Source organism: Parus major, chromosome 2 (genome assembly GCF_001522545.3).
Source record: "Parus major isolate Abel chromosome 2, Parus_major1.1, whole genome shotgun sequence".
Lineage (NCBI taxonomy): Eukaryota > Metazoa > Chordata > Aves > Passeriformes > Paridae > Parus > Parus major.
This window is the reverse complement of record NC_031769.1, coordinates 90,568,867-90,587,395: the sequence shown is the minus strand read 5'-3', so window position 1 is coordinate 90,587,395 and position 18,529 is coordinate 90,568,867. Positions and strand designations below refer to the sequence as shown.

The window sequence follows — 18,529 nt, the reverse complement described above, 5'->3', positions numbered from 1 at the left end:
GAATTACAGCAAGTGATTATTCTGAAGTCACCCTGTAGGAAAAAGCAGTAACTCAAGACATAGCATTGCATAACTAGTGCCAGTATGGTTTTAAGCAAGGCCTGTGGAGAACTGCAGGACTACTAGCACATAAAAACTCTGAGGGCAATCATAAGGTGAAATTTTTATTGCTGGGGAGTTAGTTATACAGCACAGTATAAACTTCATCAGATGTCTGTTTTCCTAAAGTGCTTGGTGCTTCAGCGAGGCAAGAGTCAGATGTATTTGCTGTGCCAGGGCTTGTTCTTTTATATGTGGATACAAATGTCAAAATATTTTGCACTTTCAGCCATTTATAGAATTATAGAATGGATTGGAAGGGGCTTTAAAGAGCATCTAGTTCCAACCCCCTTGCCTTGGACTGGGATATTTTCCACTAGACCAGTTTGCTCAATGCCCCATCTTGAGTTAATATTGGAATTGTCTTTGCATTCTTGGTCCTACTAGATTTTATTTATTAATGAAAATACAGATTTTTGCCTATTTCTGAACAAAAATTACTCCCTGTGAGCTGTTTAAGAAAGACAAACCTCTGCATGTGGATACCTGGCTTTTAATAATTAACACACATTTCCCAAATTCTCTGTTATGCATCCTACTGTTCCTATGTTAGACAGAGGTTTGTTTGCAACAGTACACATGAAGTTGATTGGTGGCTATGGCAGCACTAACACACTGAAAATATTTTTACCCACTAGGAGAGCTAGTGTCAAAAAAATGTTGTCATTCAAAATTTGTTTCCAGAATTAAAATGCAGCCATGAAAGTGGTTATGACACCAAGCCTGCCAGAGTTTAAAAGGCATTTGGAAAAGGCTTTCAGGCATGTGGTGTGGTTTTTTGGGTTTGTTTTGTGCAGAGCCAGGAGCTGGACTGGAACTGGACATAGAATATATTACGGTTCTACAAGGTGCTGTGTCACACAAGATTGAAAATTAGCACAGGGTGACATGATTAAGAAAACAAGCCTTTTAAATGAGTTTAAACCATAACAACAACAACAACAACAACAGAAAGAACATGCATATCTCTCTTTGGACAAACCTGGAAGAGCCAAACAAAGCTGCAGATATTGGAGACTACCCACTGTCACATGTTGAAAGGGTATTTGAGGCAGAGATGTTTCCTAGTGTTCACATGGGAAACTTATGTACCCATGTGAACAATGGTAGATAATATTAATAATAAATAAAATAATAAATAATAAAAATATTAGGCGATGCTGCACAACAATAGACTTTATTCCCCTTATGGGCTATTTCCATTTTACTATTTATAATACTGCTGCATGGAATTGTCTGATCTTCTGCAAATTTTCAGGTAATGATGTCTTTGTTCCATTCATCAGCTTGGAGTCAAGTGCTGTTTGGCTAGTGATTTCATGTTCAGAGAGATTCCCTAAGCACATGATAAATACACACAGCTGGTGGTATATTGCATTAAGATAATGGCACTGAAACTGAATGCTCCTACACATCATATCAGACACAGTCCATGTCATGGCATACACCAAAAATGAAGGGAAAGGTCTATACAGAACCTGTGCTCTGTAGTCGGTTTGTCTTTACCTCATTTTCAGTAGCAGAATTGTTAGGAGTGGTATTTTTTATGTGTTAAATGATGGCCTCTTAACTGATCACTGGGTAATGAGGTGATAAAGCATTCTTACTGCTATTATACTCGAATGAGTATTCTGTTGTTTCATAAGAAATCATACTAGGTGCTATCATTTGGGATTTTTTCCAGTGCCCATTTTATCTCCCCACATCCATCATAAAGCTATTGAGCTTCACAATGCTAAAGTGTGCTTCCTGTGATTTTGGAGCATTGCAGGATAGAACAACAGGCTACCTTACACTCTTCAGTAACCTCCACACCATCTGGGAAGGTTGAGACTTAAACTTGAGGATCTCAACCCAGGATGAAGGCTGAAGCAGAAGATGATCATAAGTCTCATGGATTCCTCCTCTTTCTCCATTTCCCATTGCCATCTTTCCTCTCATCCATTGCTCTCCTGGAACTCAGAGGCCTCTCATGACTGGCAGCACTGCTTTGGTTTGATGTGCTGCTGTGGAAATGTCAGGAACAGGATGTGCTTCCAGCCTCTGTGCCTTCCTACTGCCAGATCAGAGAACCCATCATGAGTGCTCTGGGAAGACAATAGGAGGGAGTGGGCAATGGCAGAAACCCAGTGGCTGTGTGCCGCAGAATGAGCACACATTGTAGTGGAAGAAGGGTGTATGATAGTCTGAGAAAATCACAATATTACAGTGTTTTGGTATTCAGCATTTAGAGCTGTCCTGTGGATTTCTTGGGTTGTTGCAGTCATGGCTGATGCAGATGGGGCAAAGCTGGTCCTGGTAACTCAGCTTCACAGTGTGCAAGGAGCATGACTGAGGACTTACCACATAGAAATACATTTCTGCCCCCTTCCCCAGATCTGGATAATGCATCTGTTGTGGTTGCATTGATGGACTTTCAGGTAATTAATGGTAGGAAAAGATTCACAGATCTGTTTGTTCTGTCTTTAGATGTTACATCACTCTGGCACAGGCCCTGGGCATGAGTATGGGTGGTGCACCAGCAGGACCTGCCGGGACAGGGAAAACAGAGACAACTAAAGACATGGGCAAATGCCTGGGAAAGTATGTTGTTGTTTTCAATTGTTCAGACCAAATGGACTACAGAGGACTCGGTCGTATCTATAAAGGTAAGAAAATACCTGCTTTATTCATTTTAGAGTTGTAAGTTTTGCCCCTTCCGTAGTGAGTTAGGCAATGATTTCGAGGGCATTTTCATCTCTGTTTCCTCTTCTTTTTAGGCACTCATTAACTTTACCTGATATTTGATTTTATTTGAATTTTCCCCTCTTTCTTCCTGCATGTTTTCCAGGACTTTTTGTTTGAATATTCTTCAGTGGTGTTTCCCATCTATGTCTTCTTTTCTTTTTCCCTTTTAATCCTTTCTACTGTTTGGGGTTTTTTAATGCCTCTATCCCACCCATCCCATGTAGAGAGAGGATTGATACTTATGATTTGCTATTTTTGTGTCAAACAAGACAATCAGATGTGAACCTTAACAATGTTGTGCAAGGCAGAGAAATATGCAAAATGTTGCAGTGTATTATTTAACTATAGGACTCTTTTGAAACCAGAAAAATGACACAGTGGTAAAACTCTGATAACTCTTCATAGTTAGCAAAATTTTGAATTTAGTTTTGCAAACAATGATTAGTGATCCCAAATGTGTCGATTTCATTATAATGGTCTGTTTTATTTTTTGTAGCTGTGTTTATAAATGGATTGACAGACCACAGAATGCCACCATTTTCTGTGAGTGGTGGGCTTTTAACTATAAATGATACATTATAGTGTATATACAAGGTATCATAAACAAAATTTTCACTGTTGTGATGTCTCCTGAAGTATAAAATATAACCTAGGGATAATATTTAGCATCAATTAAGAAATCAGCAAAGCTGGACATTATTTTTTAAACAGAGAAACATTTCTGAGCTAGAAATTGAACCACCTATGCATGGGAATACCTTCAGTTAAGGCCACAGGTTTCTCAAAGCACCTCTTGTAACCCTCACAGATTTGGGCTGAGTTTTACTTGCACATCTTTTATGGTGTGTGCAGACCTTTAGTGTCACAGGTTTATTTTGCTCCTTGTTATTAGACAGAAGAGGCCTGGGAGTACCTTCATTTTATACTTATACTATATAGATACCCTATTTGAGTATCCTCATAATGCCAAGCACAAGCTGGGTCTCTGCTGTTCCTGCAGTCATCAGTCTGTAAGGGAGATGTCAGCCTTTGTTTCTCCTTACAGTGGGTTTGTCTTTGATGTCACCAAGCTGTTGTCTTCTTCTGCTCTACTTCTGTGAGAATGTTTGTATCTCTTTACGTAAACACCTCTTTTTCTGACTCCATGGTGATTTCACTTCTTTGTATTAAACTGTTCGTGACTTGTGTCAGTTCAGACACCTACTTTTGTATCCTTGCCTTTTTTCTGTCCTCTTATCCTGAGCATTCTGGTAACTTAACCTTTCCCATTTCAGATTGAGGCAGTAGTGATCATTGCAGCTTTTAATTTTTTTTTTAAAATTAAAACTGGACACAATTTCTGTGTCTAAAAGTACAAGTTTAGTTTTAGGGCTCAGCTTTCTTTTTCTGTTGTTTTTCTATAAGCTGACCATTTTACATGTAGTATTGTCATCATATGCTGCTGAAGCAAAGTAAATACTGTGCAATGTGTCCTTCTTCTCTGGCTGCCTCATTTAATGGCACGCTGGTGTTCAGTATGAGCTAGAAAAAATAGAATTTCTAGAACTCATCTAATTGCTGCTCAAGCAACCATGATGCCTGTGACTGCTTACTTCAGTAAATTTGCAAGTGGGATCATAGCTTGCTACTCAGAGAATTTGCCTGGAAATTAGGTAATAGAGCCAGCAGAATAGAGCCTGAATAGGGTGAGGATTTTCAGCATTCATATGGCTGCTGTGTGTCTGGGAACAAAAGTAAGATTCTGTTCTTACATAAGTCATTGATGCTTTCATTTGTGAAGGGACATTTGAAGTCAGTTGCTTTAGATTTAGTGTCACTACTTGGAAGGGCCTGGCTTGCAATCACCTTTTTTATGTCTTTAGAATATCTGCAATTTCTCGAAGAGTGGATATACTGAAGTTATGGAAGGAAATGAGCTCTTTTTGATTTAATATAAGGGGCAAAGTGAGTTCAGATAAGGATTCTTTACAGCACACGAGGTCTTTAATGGAAAAGAAGGATAATTCTTCTCAGCTGAAGAAGCACTTTCATGCAGACATATAAGAAAGTTCTCATTAACATACTACGTATTTCAGTGCTCACAATGGGAAATATTTCAGAATTCCACGTCTGTGATAGGTTTGGTGCTCCATCACCAATGTTTCCAAATGCAAACTTTTCACTTTGTCTAGTGCAGTGGGTCAAGCCATGAGACATTAGCAGGTTTAGCAGTGAGGAGAAAAGAGGCAGGGAGAGGTGGTGGTGTGCTGTCTGCAGGCATGTTTCCTGACTTCTGCTGCAAAGACAAGATGTTTCATTTCAAGAAAAAAAAAATAGAGAAATATAAGGTAACTAATATAGAATATATTGTATACTATGAAATTATGATTTGAAATTCTTCTGGTTGGGTCAGAGCTGAGGTTTGGTCTTCCTGTTTCCCTGTTTCCATCTGTTTTATTTTTCTGTGAGATTCAAGACATTCATAAGCAGATGATCCAGTTGTTATGTTCAAGGCCTGGACTTTGATCTTTGATAATTTTGTTTTTCAAATTTGAATCAAATTTAGATTCAGATTGTCGCCTCAACTGGACCACAGGTAACCTGAGAAAGTACCAGGGATTCAAGTGGGAAGATGAATTTTCAAGTTTTCTCTTATATCAAATTCAGTGATGAAATTGCCCATGAATAGCAAACCAGGGATACTTCATCACTGTTTCTGAAAATTGTTGGTGGATACCCTTTAGGAAACCTTTTGTCTGTGGTTGCCTCTAGATGAGTATAAAAGTTGTGTTTGCTTTGGTTCTGTTTTCTATAGTTACAGTCAAACAATTCCAGTCCTACCTGAAGTAACTTTTTGTGATTTGTATTTAATGCAATATTTAACTTAAGCTTTTAATGTTTATTTTAATTCAGAAGTTGAATACACAAGTCTGGCATTCTGTAAATTCTTTCAGGGCCAGTGATTACTTTTTAGTTTGCTGCTTGTGTGTTGCACTTTGTCTAGACAGAGTTTTATTTCAGTAACATTTCCATGGAATTATATCACTATAGTTCTACTCCTATGAAAAATCTGGGGAAAAAAATGTGGAAAAATACAGATATGGCTCTGCAGTGCAGATATTCATGTTACAGTCTGGAGGCTAATAATTATTCTGTGAGATTCTTTCATCATTTCAGAACCAGGTTTGTAGGATATCTGTACTGATTGGGGCAGGGGTATTGCCACAATTTTCAGATATAATTAAAGATCTCTTTAATCCTGTCCTTTATTTGCTGCTTTTACTCCATTTCTGTATTTGATAACCATGATATGTTCAGCATGGGAACATAATTTAATTCACAATATGACGCAATTATATTGACTCTGAGCTGTTTTGCAGCAGAGAATTTGCTTGCTGTGCCTTTGCTTGTGTGTGTTTCTAGCATATATGTGTATTTTCTTTCCTTTTTCAACACCATCAGAATGAAACAATTTTGCCAGAATTGAGTTTATTCAAAGCTGTGGGATATTGGCCTTGTCTGAGAATGAGGTTTCCTAACTCCATGCAGCAGGTGGCATCACAGAACAAGTGAACTTTCTTTTACTTTCCCAAAGAAAAATTATTTGGTCAGAACTGAAGCTCAGCATTCTATAGAGAAATTACTTTCAAAACCCTTTAAGATACAGACAATAAGTGTAAGAGACAATATTATATGGAACTAAGTTTCTTAATTAAACAATATCCAGCTTTAGAGATTTTCCTTTCTTTATCCCAAAAAATAGATATTTATGTTTAAGAAACAAAGCAGAAAAACATCACTTTCTTTGGTTTCTTTTTGGAGTGGATCCTAGGAGTCATATAACACATATTACAAAAGGGGGCAAATTAATTTGAAAAATCTCTGCAGTATGTTTTTTATCAGAGAGCAGCAAGAATGGGGCAGCTCCCTGAGGGGAAGATGAGGAGCCCAGGGTGATCAGCACAAAGGCAGGGGCAGGGACTTCGCTCAGCAGGGCACAGACCCACAGTGCAGGTTGTTGACAGCTTGTTCCCATCAGCAGTCCAGTGACATCAGACAATGTGAAATGACCAGCTCGATACAGAATCTGTCTAGGAAGTTTAGTCAGAAACAGCAGGAGGCAGGACTGGGTGTAACACTATGGAGCTGTGGGCTCCTCCAAGAAGTTCATTCAGTAATTCAGGATAGGAGGAGATGGGACAGTGCACAGCCCTGCACACGATACAGTTCGGACCTGCCTGAGCCACAGTGGAACTCCTGGACTGGAAGACAGAGTCTGGATAGAAACCTCTGGAAGGGCTGTTGAGGGCATCCAGGGGCCAGATATTGCTTACAAAAGGAGAGGAAAACATCAGTTAAAGAACTTGCTACCACACCAATGAAGTCAAGGAACATTCTTCATTTGTTTTCAAAGACGGTAGTGTAGACCTGATTTCTCTGAGCCTGAGAGAATTGCAGCCTGTCAGTAGCTGATCTGTACCTGAGGGAAAGTCTCTAGAGAACCCTCTCACTCAAAGTCTATCTCTGTAAGTAAGTTCACTTTCTCAAAACAGTTCTGCAACAACTGTAGATAGTGTGTTTTTCTCTTGTCCCACCAATGGGACAGGAGGTGGTGTTTCTTTACCAATCATGTTAAACCTATAGAGTAAGACCCTATAAAAGCTAAAAAGTTCAGAGAATACAAGCCCTTTCTAGCAACTCGTTCTAGTGTGCTTTGAATGAACCCATGCTTCTACATCGTGTCCAACAGTGACACAGTAGGATTATTTCATGTTTTAAATTTGGTAACTGTAGATGGAATTACTTTAATCTGTGTATTATTATGGCATTGTGGTATTTGTATGTATTCTACTTGCTTTTAATTTTTTTAATTAAGTCCTTTAACTTTTCATTCTCTTCAGATTATTTTCCTTTGGAGCATCTTTTTTCCTTATAATATCACAGAAATTAATTATAAGCAGTTTAGGGGAAGGTTACATATGGAATTGAAATAAGTTTCATGAGAGATCTTCTGTATTGCCCTGACTGAATCAAGCCTTAAGAAGCCAATTTTGGTTCTACTGCCACTGATTTTGACCTGGTTTGATTCCTCTCATTTTGTTTTTCCAAAATTACATGGGTGAAGAAGACCAATTGATGCAACATTATTAAAATAATTAGTTAATGGGCATGAAAAAACATAAAATATGAATGTCAGAAAAGAAACATAAAAGTGGCATTAAGGGCATTTGGAAGAAAATCTTAAAGGGCAAGAGAAGATCAGACAAGGAAAAGCAGAGGGAAGGGATGTAGCATATTATGAGAAGAACAGGCTGAGCAAAGGCAAGAAAAGAAAAGAAATGAAAGAGAAAATGAAAGGGAAATAGAAAAGGAGTCTAGATTAACAGAAGGGAGGAGTAGAGGTGACACCAGAGATTAGGTTAAGCAAAGCTTTATATATTTTGAATTTTTTAAATAGCTCTTTTACACGGAACAATCGGGGAGAAAAAAAAATTATGGGAAATAGAAAATCTAGAAAACTCTCAGAAGCTGTGTGAAAGCAGATCTCAGAATAGAAGAATGTAAGAGTACAGATATGCAAGGACAGGAAACAATAAGGCCATGTTTCTGAACTGTGCAGAGATAGGCCTTAGAAAATATAATAAGCAAGATAATAGAAAAATATAAGTTTAATAATGAAGCTTTATCCATTGTTTTCAAACTATAACAAGCAGGCACTGTTAGAAACAAAGTGTATGTGTAGTTTTAATGATTGGCTAAAGCAAATTCTTGTAAACTTTTAACATTATGTTCTTGGCTAGAAAGTTTTTTAAAAGGCCTTGTAACCAAGAGAATTTGGCTGTTGTTGTAATAGCACAAGGTTTCAACATCTTACATGTCTCATCTTGTACTGATGAGGCTGATGCTGAATAAAAAGCTCAAGGGGTGCCTACTTGCAGCCCTGTCCCATTACTGATAAATAAAGATCCAACAAGAAAGCAAGTCAAAGTGAAAGAATGTCCTCATAGTATTGATAATGATTTTTGAATACTTGCTCTTGAACTATCTAAAGTCCTTAATGAATTAAATTTACACATAAACTGCTCATAGATTTATTTTACCAGTGCTATAGGCATTGCCATATGAAGTATGGGGGATTCAGGGGAGCTTTGGGTATGGTTATTCAACACTGCAAACACACAAATGCCTTTTCTTGGACATGTGCTTTATTTCTGCATTTAGTACTGCCTTCAAACTGCTTAAGCCAAGCTGAGTTCCACCAATCAGTGGAGTGAATCAAACACTTCTGAACATTTATAAGTATGGACCCAGGCAATTGGAAATACTTGTCCAGTGAGGTCTTTGGGAAGGGAGGGATGGCATACATGAAGCTCCTGCACAGACTTGCTACCTTTGTCTCTGGTGAAATGGGTGTGGAAAAACAGGGAATTATGTAGCTTTCCCACTACTGCTCTGGAAAGCTGCCACTGTAGAGTCTCCTATTTCAATCCTATTAGCATGATACAGAAGAAGGAGTACTTGACTCTCCCAAAAGCCAATTTAATGATGTTTGTGGGTACTATTGTCCGTCTAAAACTCCATGGCCTGTTCCAAGTAACAGTTCTAAGTGTAACAACAGATTCTTTCCTCTCTTTTGAGCAGTAGGATGTTAATCTCCAGTAATTTTTTACCTATGAATTAATTGTTAAAAAATGCTTCTGTCAGAAATGTAGTGGTCTCTGGTTTTGTGCTTTTAATTTAGGTAAGTGTTTCTCAAGCTCACCTTTGACAAATTCATCCCCTGCATAGATGAGTTGCATGATATATGAATATTTATGCTACTATATACATTATTAATTAACACTTTCTACCTAATGGTTGCTATAGAAGTCTAGGATTCTTTGTAAAGAAGTTTACATATCTTTCATTCAAGGGGTGATACTTTTTCTGAGTGTCATTAATGCACAGCCCAACTTATTTTGAGCTTTTACTCCTCATTTTATTCTGTGTGTTCTCTGTTCTTCTCGTGTTACAGTAGGTTGTATAGAACATGCTCTATTTTCTATATAAATTACTCTTATTTGATCTGTTATTTTAAGAGAATATTTCTCTTTTTGCTTTTCTTAGGTTTAGCTCAGTCAGGTGCGTGGGGTTGCTTTGATGAATTTAACCGCATTGAACTTCCAGTTTTATCAGTGGCTGCTCAGCAGATATATATTGTACTTCAGTGTAAGAAAAAAAAGAAACTTCAGTTTACCTTCACTGATGGTGATGTCGTTGACATGGACAGAGAATTTGGTATATTTCTGACTATGGTATGTTTGTAAATACGTGTAAATGGAATCACTGTGAAAAATCTTTTCTGTTCCATTTCCTATCAAAATTTCCCCTTTGAAATATTGGAACTGTCTGTTAGAAAATAGTTAATTAAACTTGAACAATAATTTGATAAAATAATTATAATTTTCTCTTGTCTATATTTTTAACTGGATCTTAGGACTTGAGGTATGTATTTATCATTAACTATGTATTTTAAGGATTTTTTTAGTAAAATATTGCACAGATTGAGATTAAACTTAAACCCCACATATTTTCAGTCAAAGTCTGTCAAAATAAACCAGAAGCAATTGACCACTGCAAGGACTATTGTAACTGGTCTGGTCAGTATTTTACCAACTGTGAAGAAGTTTTGACTTCAATCCTAGAAGACAGCACTTGAGGGAAACCACTCTTTCTCTGGTTCACTGGCCTCCTGAAGATTTGCTTTGGTGCCTGTGGACTGCTTCTAGTAGTGCAGGAGGCAAAGCGGCAGGAAAGTATAAGAATATACCTTAAAATCATCTTTGTATCTCTCCCTCCTTAGCTACTTAATACCCACAACTCAAAATAGAAGCCTTTGTCCTTATTTTAGGGGGTCCTACCTTTGAAAAAGTGTTAATGTTATCACTGTAATTTGAAAAAGAGGGCAAATAAGTGCCATAAAAAGGCCAGAGGGAAGACAGGTTGGAAAGAGCTGAAAGAGATTAAGAAGTTACCACTGCACAGCTAGTGACTACAGTTGTCACAACTGAGCCATGCAGTACTCATATGAATGACTTAGACATCTTCAGTGAAAGGTCAGATCCATTAGTTTAAATTATACTCGGAAATGGCTTGCACTGCTTGACTGACTTTGTGCTGAAGTGGTCTGGGAATGCTCACAGAGGACAGTAACCTCCAGCACTGGAAAGCTCTGAGGAAGTAACCATTTAAAAAAGCTCCAGCAAGATCTGTAAGTGGTTGTCCATCTATATCTGTGAGTCTTGGACATCTCCAAATAATGTGTGATATCCCATCCTTCATGAATTGCTGTATTGAGGCTACTGTGTACTGATGTCTAATTGTGGCATGCTCAAGTTATCCTTCATAATCATGCATGTCCTCCTGTGTTTGATGACTGGTAATCAGGAAAGATAAAACTTCCTACCCTGCTGTCATTATATATTGTTTGGGTTTATAAATTTCATTTTCAGAACCCTGGCTATGCAGGACGACAGGAACTTCCCGAAAATCTGAAGATTCAGTTTCGCACGGTTGCCATGATGGTGCCTGACCGCAGCATTATTATGCGAGTCAAGTTGGCAAGTGCTGGTTTCCGAGACAACCAAGTCCTTAGTCAAAAATTCTATACACTCTACAAACTCTGTGAAGAGCAGTTATCTAAACAGGTAAAAGAAATATTTGTTCGACTGTAAGCTGTCAATGAAAGGATATGGAGATAATATACTTGCATAGAATATGTAATTGTTTTCACACTCGTGAGCCTATACATTTTTTAGGGTTTTCAGTTTCAAGTTCCAGAAACAGTGTCTGAAATGATCATGTTGTTTTTATTTTTCACAGTAAAATTGAGTAGTATAGGAAGTTTGATTTGTGATTCTTAAACAGAGTGCAGTTACTGGAGAAGTTATGAGGAGCAGTGTATATTGCTGTGCTGAACTTGAGGAGTGCACATTGATCAATGTCTTCACTTATGAAGGCCAGATCTATTTCAGAGGCAGAGTAACAATTGTAAATAACTGCAGAGCACCTACAAGGCTCTCTCTCTCTTGCTGAATACTACTACAAACAGAAAACTGCTGTTCTGTTTGGGAAGCTGTATTTAGGTAGAAACAAAACTGGTTCTTGCCTTTTGAATTCCCTGTGCTGCCTGTCCACTAGAGGGTCTCAATGAGAAATCATATGAACAGCAGATAAATTGTGGCTCAAATGCCTGCCTTGATTGGGTAGTGATGAACCTGTGCTAATTGACTACAGTCTCTGTGATATAAGTTCAGTTCTTACCACTTATTTATTAGTGCCTGGCCTTTGTAAGACTATGTTTTCTTACTGCCTCAGTTTGTGTGGTCATTTTTTTGTCCAGGACATGATTCTTTGCTTCAGTGTGAAAAAGGCACATAAACAGGCATCAGAAATTTGACCTTCTAACTCTGTGAAAGTGCTTTGCTTGTTTTGTGCTGTCACAGATGCTGGAACTGGTTCAACCTCGGACAGTGTACTTAAAAATTCAATGCACACACCTGAACAAAACTTAACGTATTTTAACTATCATAAGGGTATACAATGTTTTATACACAATGATTACTGCACCTTCACAGTGAGTGCAGAGTTTTTCCATGCAGTTTGGTCATTTCTTCAGCAGAGATTACTATCTGGAGCCTCTGAGATAAGGTGATTCTCCATTTATCTTGTAAATCAGCATACTGAAGCATATAAGTAAGCCTTATCAGTTGGCCTAAGGAGGAGGATTCTGTAAAATTGTCTGAAATTCCCACTGGGAATAATACTGTGCCAGTTATTCAAATGCTTTGTTGTGAAGGCAGGTAGCTCAATCACCTTGTCTCAGATCAGTCCTTTGCCTCATATATGCTGATGCTAGCAAGGGAGTTCCTTGCTATTTATGAAAACTAATGACCAAGTGGTCTGGGTGTGCACATGGGCACAGCCCTTACACTGAGCTACATCACAATTTTATATCTGCATCTTATGCTTATATCTCTCTTATAACTTTAATCCCATAGTTCTTACTAAGTAAGCCATGATATCTGTGGGGAATAGTATTTCATACGAATTTATATTTAATACAGGACCACCTAACGTTTCTATAGTATCCATTAGAAAAGCCTGCTATAGTGGTCTTTGTTGTAACCATTTGTATCATGTGTCATATCATGGATCACTTTAGTCCATAGCATGAACCACAACTTTCTGCAAGCCCAGGGTAGTATGCTAGTTTGTCCTGCTTGTGCCAGTGAGCAGCCTTTTGGACAGTTCTGCTCTTGTCTAAATCCATTCTATACGGTCATAAAATCAGAGAAAACCTGATTTTTTTCTCTGGGGCTTCTGGAGGTGAACAGGTGCTAAACCTTTTCTCGAAGGGAGATCTGCTACAGCAAGTGGCTCAGCATCTTGTCTAGATGACCTTTGAATATCTCCAAGGATAAACACTGCACAGCCTCTTTTGTCAAGCTGTTGAAATGTCTGACCCCCTTGTCTAGTCACCATTTTGTCTGTGAGGATGTTATCAGAGACTGTGTTGAAATCTTCTGGAATGGCTCTGCCCTGCTGTGTTGCCCTTCCAACAGATATTGGAGTGTGTCAAGCCCCCATTGAGGATCAGGGCCTGCAAAGATGAGGCTAATTCCAGCTGTTGAAAGAAAGATTCATCAGCTTCTTCCTTATCAGGATGTTTGCTGCAGACATCTGCCACAATGTTGTTGAGCCCACTAATTCTAAGACAGATTCTCTCAACTGGCTCCTTAGCCATTCTAAGGGAAAATGTTCCCACTCCTTCACTTTAAAGGGCAATTTCCCATCTCTCCATCCTGTCTAGTCCTTCCTGAAGAACCTGTATCCATCCATTATACCTATGCCCACACATTTCCTAGTTTGACTGTAACCCTGCACCTGCACACCGAGCTATAATTTTCCCTGTTTTGTTGTCATACTGCATGCCTTAGCAAACAAATTATCACCTCCTTCTGCTGTGAGAGTTTCTGCCCTGATACTGTTCTCTTCAACTGTCTGTACACATGCACTTGAAAAGGGTCACTTTCCACACTGTTCCACAATCCTTGACATCTCTCTTGTCCACCACAGACAGGATCTTCTGCTTCTCAGCTGGGTCCATCACTTCCTCACTTGAATGCATGGTGTTATTGCAGTAGTAATGAAATAATCTGAAAGTCTTGCGGAAGTTCCTTGTGAAGTTTGTTGTAGGTTGGGGAATACATCTAATGCAATATGTGATTGTATAGAGAGAGATCTAATGAGATTAGGTATGGGAGTCTCATGGACTGAACATATTTCTAAGAGTACAGTGGGACATAAATTGCTTCTGTGTAGTCTGAAAACTGATAAATTACAGTCTTAGAGGCATATTTCATTAGACATTAGGAGGAAATTCTTGACTGTAAAGGGTAATGAGACACTGGGACAGGTTGCTTGGTGAGTTTTTGGACTCCCCATCTCTAGAAGTATTCCAGGTGGGGTTGGATGGGAGTCTGAGTAACTTGGTCTAATGGAAGGTGTCCCTGCCCATGGCAGAAGGGTTGGAAGTAGATGATCTTTAAGGTCACTTCTAACTCAAACCATTCTGTTCATTCTGTGATTCTGTAATTCGTATTAATCTTTCTTTCCTAATGAAACTTATTTATTCAATTTTTTAATGGTAAATTTGACATTCCAAGTTAAGTAATGCTGGGTTTTCCAGGCAGTTGACTGTAAAGATCAGGGTCACATAAAGAACCAGTGCAATAGGAAATGGCAGAACACTGCCTGTTTTCAACAAATGCAGTATATCAACAGAAGGAAATAAAGCAAACAAGCATTCACCAGCTGAACTTACCTTGCAGAAAATCTAAAAGGGATCTGCCAGAAGGAATACATGAAGTCTTCCAGACATTTTACACACACAAATTCAGACTCTGTAGAAGGAGGAACTCTGACTCACAAGTAGCCAAGGGCACCCTGACTGACTGTCATCTCCTTCAGTAAAGAAAAACAGTAAACAGTAAAGTAAAAGAATAGTCCTTAGCAAATGTAGGAAGCCCAAGGTGTCCACAAGCCTGTGAAAGAGTTATTCTGACAGAGCCCTAAAGGTGAATTATTTGGCTTTGTTACCAGATTCTTCCCTAGAACCTCCTTACTCAAAGTCTCATACAGCTTAGGGAAAAACAGAAACTGAAAAGGAAAACCTAGCAGAGCTTGAAGGTAATAATTCCTTTCTGAGAATCATCTCTTTAAGGTGTTTTACTTTGGAGCAAACCACTGATAAACCCTTTTTACTTTTCCACATGCAGCAAACCCTGCTTCTAGTACTGAGATTTTTTTTTTCAGATTCTTAATTCTTCCTTTCAAGAGCATCAGCTATACCACAGCAGTCCATTTTGCTCAGGCACAGTCTTTAAAGATTGCTGTTAAAAGTTGTAGCAAAGAAATAACACATAATCCATATTTTCCAGTAAATTCTAATTGTTCTGTGCCATTCCTGAAAGGCAAAGCAGTTGTAAAACTAGAGTACAGGTTAAGGTAAATAAATTATGGACACCTTGGACCACCCATCATGTAGGTCAGTTGGAAGGCACTAGAAATTCTGTCTTTAAAAGTCATTTAATCTAATTTTAAATTTTCTGTTAGGTATGAAAGCATTTCTTCAAATTTAACAAGGAAACCACTTCTATAGAATCACAGACTTGTATAAATTTGAAGGGGCCTCCAGAGGTCACCTTGTCCTGCTTATTGCTCAGCACATCAGAACAGGTTGCTAAGACACTTTTTGAGTTTTAAATATCTCCAAGGATGGAGATATTCAGTCTCTCGGTACCTTTTCTGTGTTTGGCCACTTTTATTGTGAAGAATCTTTTCATTATGCAAACCATTGCAATTTCCCCTGTTGAAAATTTTGACATTACCTCCTTTCCTCTCAGTCATCTTTTGCTGAACTCATTCCAGCATGTCAATGATGGTCATGTAGCATGGAGGAAAAAAAATATATCAGTCCTTATCATGATTCTGGGCATTATACTGGGACATGTCATTTACTAAATGATGATGAAGTCAGGTGATGTCTGAGTTCATCTATGTCACCCGAAGTCGTTAATCTTTTTGTGTTAGTGTTTCCATCTGCAAATAAGATTTCCTGGCAGTACGTGGCTATATATTCATAGCTAAATTTTTCACTGGTAACAACTTGGCACCTGACTAAATAATAGAAAATGAGGCTGGGCAGAGCCTTGAGGAATTATTCAGTTACCTTTCTGGAGAAAAAATAATTCTTAATTAAATAATTTGCTATAAATGTTTGTCACTGTTCTTAACATTCTCTGTTGATGGATAGGTTGCAGTTTCCCAGGCAACCTGATCCAAAGTTTCATTTTTGTTATGGTCACAATATTTTCCTCTAAAAGTTAACTGAAATCCCACTTGCTATAGTTAGATAAATTACTACTTTTCCTTTCTATTCCTCCTGTCTTCCTCTTTGCAGGTATCTTTTGTGTGTTGAAGACTTTTGTCATCACTCATCCTACATATTCACTCTTCCTGCTTTTACAGTAGATTGTGTATTACTTTTTCCTGATACAATATGTTTTCTAGTCAACTGATCACTTTTTTTTTTTTTCCTTTTCAAATTTCTCTTCTGTAGGGTTCATCTTCAAATGTGGAATCTAGCTTTTGGTCACAGTATAGAAATGTCAACTACAATGGAAATGTATTTTCAGTTGTCCTAAAAAGGACATTTGTATTTTTATTGCCTACTAAAATTGCAGATAAGTCATTGGGGATCTTGTGGCATCAATCCAATGTCAAATATTTTTCTGCAAAGCTTTGTGCACCTGATTTGCTTCTCAGCTTAATGAAGAAGAGTTGTTACCCTATTCATGCAGTTGGTTATTGCCATCTTTAGTATTTTGCACTTGTCTTTATTTAATTGTATCACACATAGATAATGTACTGACTTTCTCTTGGTAATTTTGAACTCTAGTTGTGATCTAATTCACCAGTTTGGTATCATCTTCAAAACTAATCAGTAAAGTCAAATAATCTTCTTACTGAAAAATCTGGGATTTACACAGTGTATTGTTCCAGTTTGTCAGCCTGGGAAATAGGGTGAATGGGGTGAGCTCTGTATCACCAGAAAGTGCACTTTCTTGTGTGGACATACAAAACTAGAAAATATCTTCAGGATTTGATAATAACAAAATTGGAAATCTATTTGGAAGGATGAAGCACTGTGAATTTAATCATATTGAGAATTTCTATAGCATTTATTTATTTAGTGAATTTAATTTTCAGTCCTCTCTTGATTTTTGTTTTGATCTATTTGATCTTTTAATTCCAATTTTGTTTATGCTTTATTTCAAGGTTCACTATGACTTTGGGCTTAGAAATATCCTGTCTGTTTTAAGAACACTTGGAGCAGTGAAAAGATCTAATCCCCAAGAGCCAGAGAAAACTGTGGTAATGAGAGTTCTGCGAGACATGAACCTCTCCAAACTGGTACTGTAACACTGGTGACTTTCCCCAGTAGAGTCTTTTGTTTGCATTTTAAGGGTCTTTATTATGAACTTTGAAAAGCTATTTTTCTTCACCAGTTGAATACATTATTTTGCAGTTTTTAATATGATTTATAAGTGAGTTGAGAATCAGAATACAGTTACTGTGTGAGCACAATTTATCTTTTAAATAGAGGAAAACACATCATAAGCTTTAGCTGAAAAAATCTTTGGAAATACCATGAGATCCTAGGGGATCTAGCTGGTCCTCTAATTGGCTGTTGTTTTTAATTCTTTTTACCCTAAGGAGAGAAGTGCAGAATACATTGTATTAACTCTTAATAATGTCACCAAAGATCCTTCTTAATCCAGAATTTAAATTTATACATTTCTTGGGAGTCTGTTGCCTTTTCAGAACATCATAAGAATTGCTTTAAGTGAGGTAATTGGAAGCAGCTAATACCTACTTGTATAGTGTAACATCTTTTGATAATACTGTTTAAAGCATTCATCTTTCTTTTTATTGCTGTGATTAAAGGTTATGGCATGTCTAGACTCTGTGTACTTACCTTGGGAACCAGTTTTTGTGATGGAACCAATTACTCTGTTTCTGATGTTAATCTATTCAGCACATTGGTACATGTGCTCAAACCTATGGCAACGCTTCAGTGATTTACAGAAGGAAAAAAATAATAAAAATTCTAAGGCAAAATATGATTGGAACAAATCTTGCTGACTTATGTAACAAATGAAGAAATTTCTGTGTGCATACATTGAAGAAAACTGTATTAAGTTGTTGACATTTTTATCAGCCTGAAGTATTTAATTTAGAAATTACTTCTTGTGATTTCATTGTATGAAACTCATTTCATAAAACTGATGGAAAATTATAATATTTGCTTCGGAAGAGGTAAGATGTTCATTGCCATCTTTTAAATGGCTTATCTTGAAGATTGTTTACAACTATAATAATAATTTTGATAAATAAATAATGTGTTTCCCCCTACTTTATCCTTGACAGGTGGATGAAGATGAACCTTTATTTATGAGTCTCATTAATGACCTATTCCCTGGAATTACTCTGGATAAATCTGGGTATCCTGAACTACAGTCAGCCATCCAAAAACAGACAGAGGAAGCAGGGCTTATTAATCATCCACCATGGCTACTTAAACTCATTCAGCTTTATGAAACTCAACGAGTCCGACATG

At 37.6% G+C, this 18,529-nt stretch overlaps 1 protein-coding gene across 1 annotated transcript in view; it reads left to right on the top strand.

The window, feature by feature from the left end:
• Positions 1-18,529, top strand: part of LOC107200547 (dynein heavy chain 5, axonemal-like) — a 147,771-nt gene that overhangs the window by 43,292 nt on the left and 85,950 nt on the right. The window contains exons 40-44 of the mRNA XM_033519374.1: positions 2,569-2,747; positions 9,913-10,100; positions 11,298-11,492; positions 17,188-17,322; positions 18,340-18,529. Coding sequence (XP_033375265.1) covers positions 2,569-2,747; positions 9,913-10,100; positions 11,298-11,492; positions 17,188-17,322; positions 18,340-18,529 — 887 coding nt within the window. The remainder of the gene's footprint in view (positions 1-2,568; positions 2,748-9,912; positions 10,101-11,297; positions 11,493-17,187; positions 17,323-18,339) is intronic.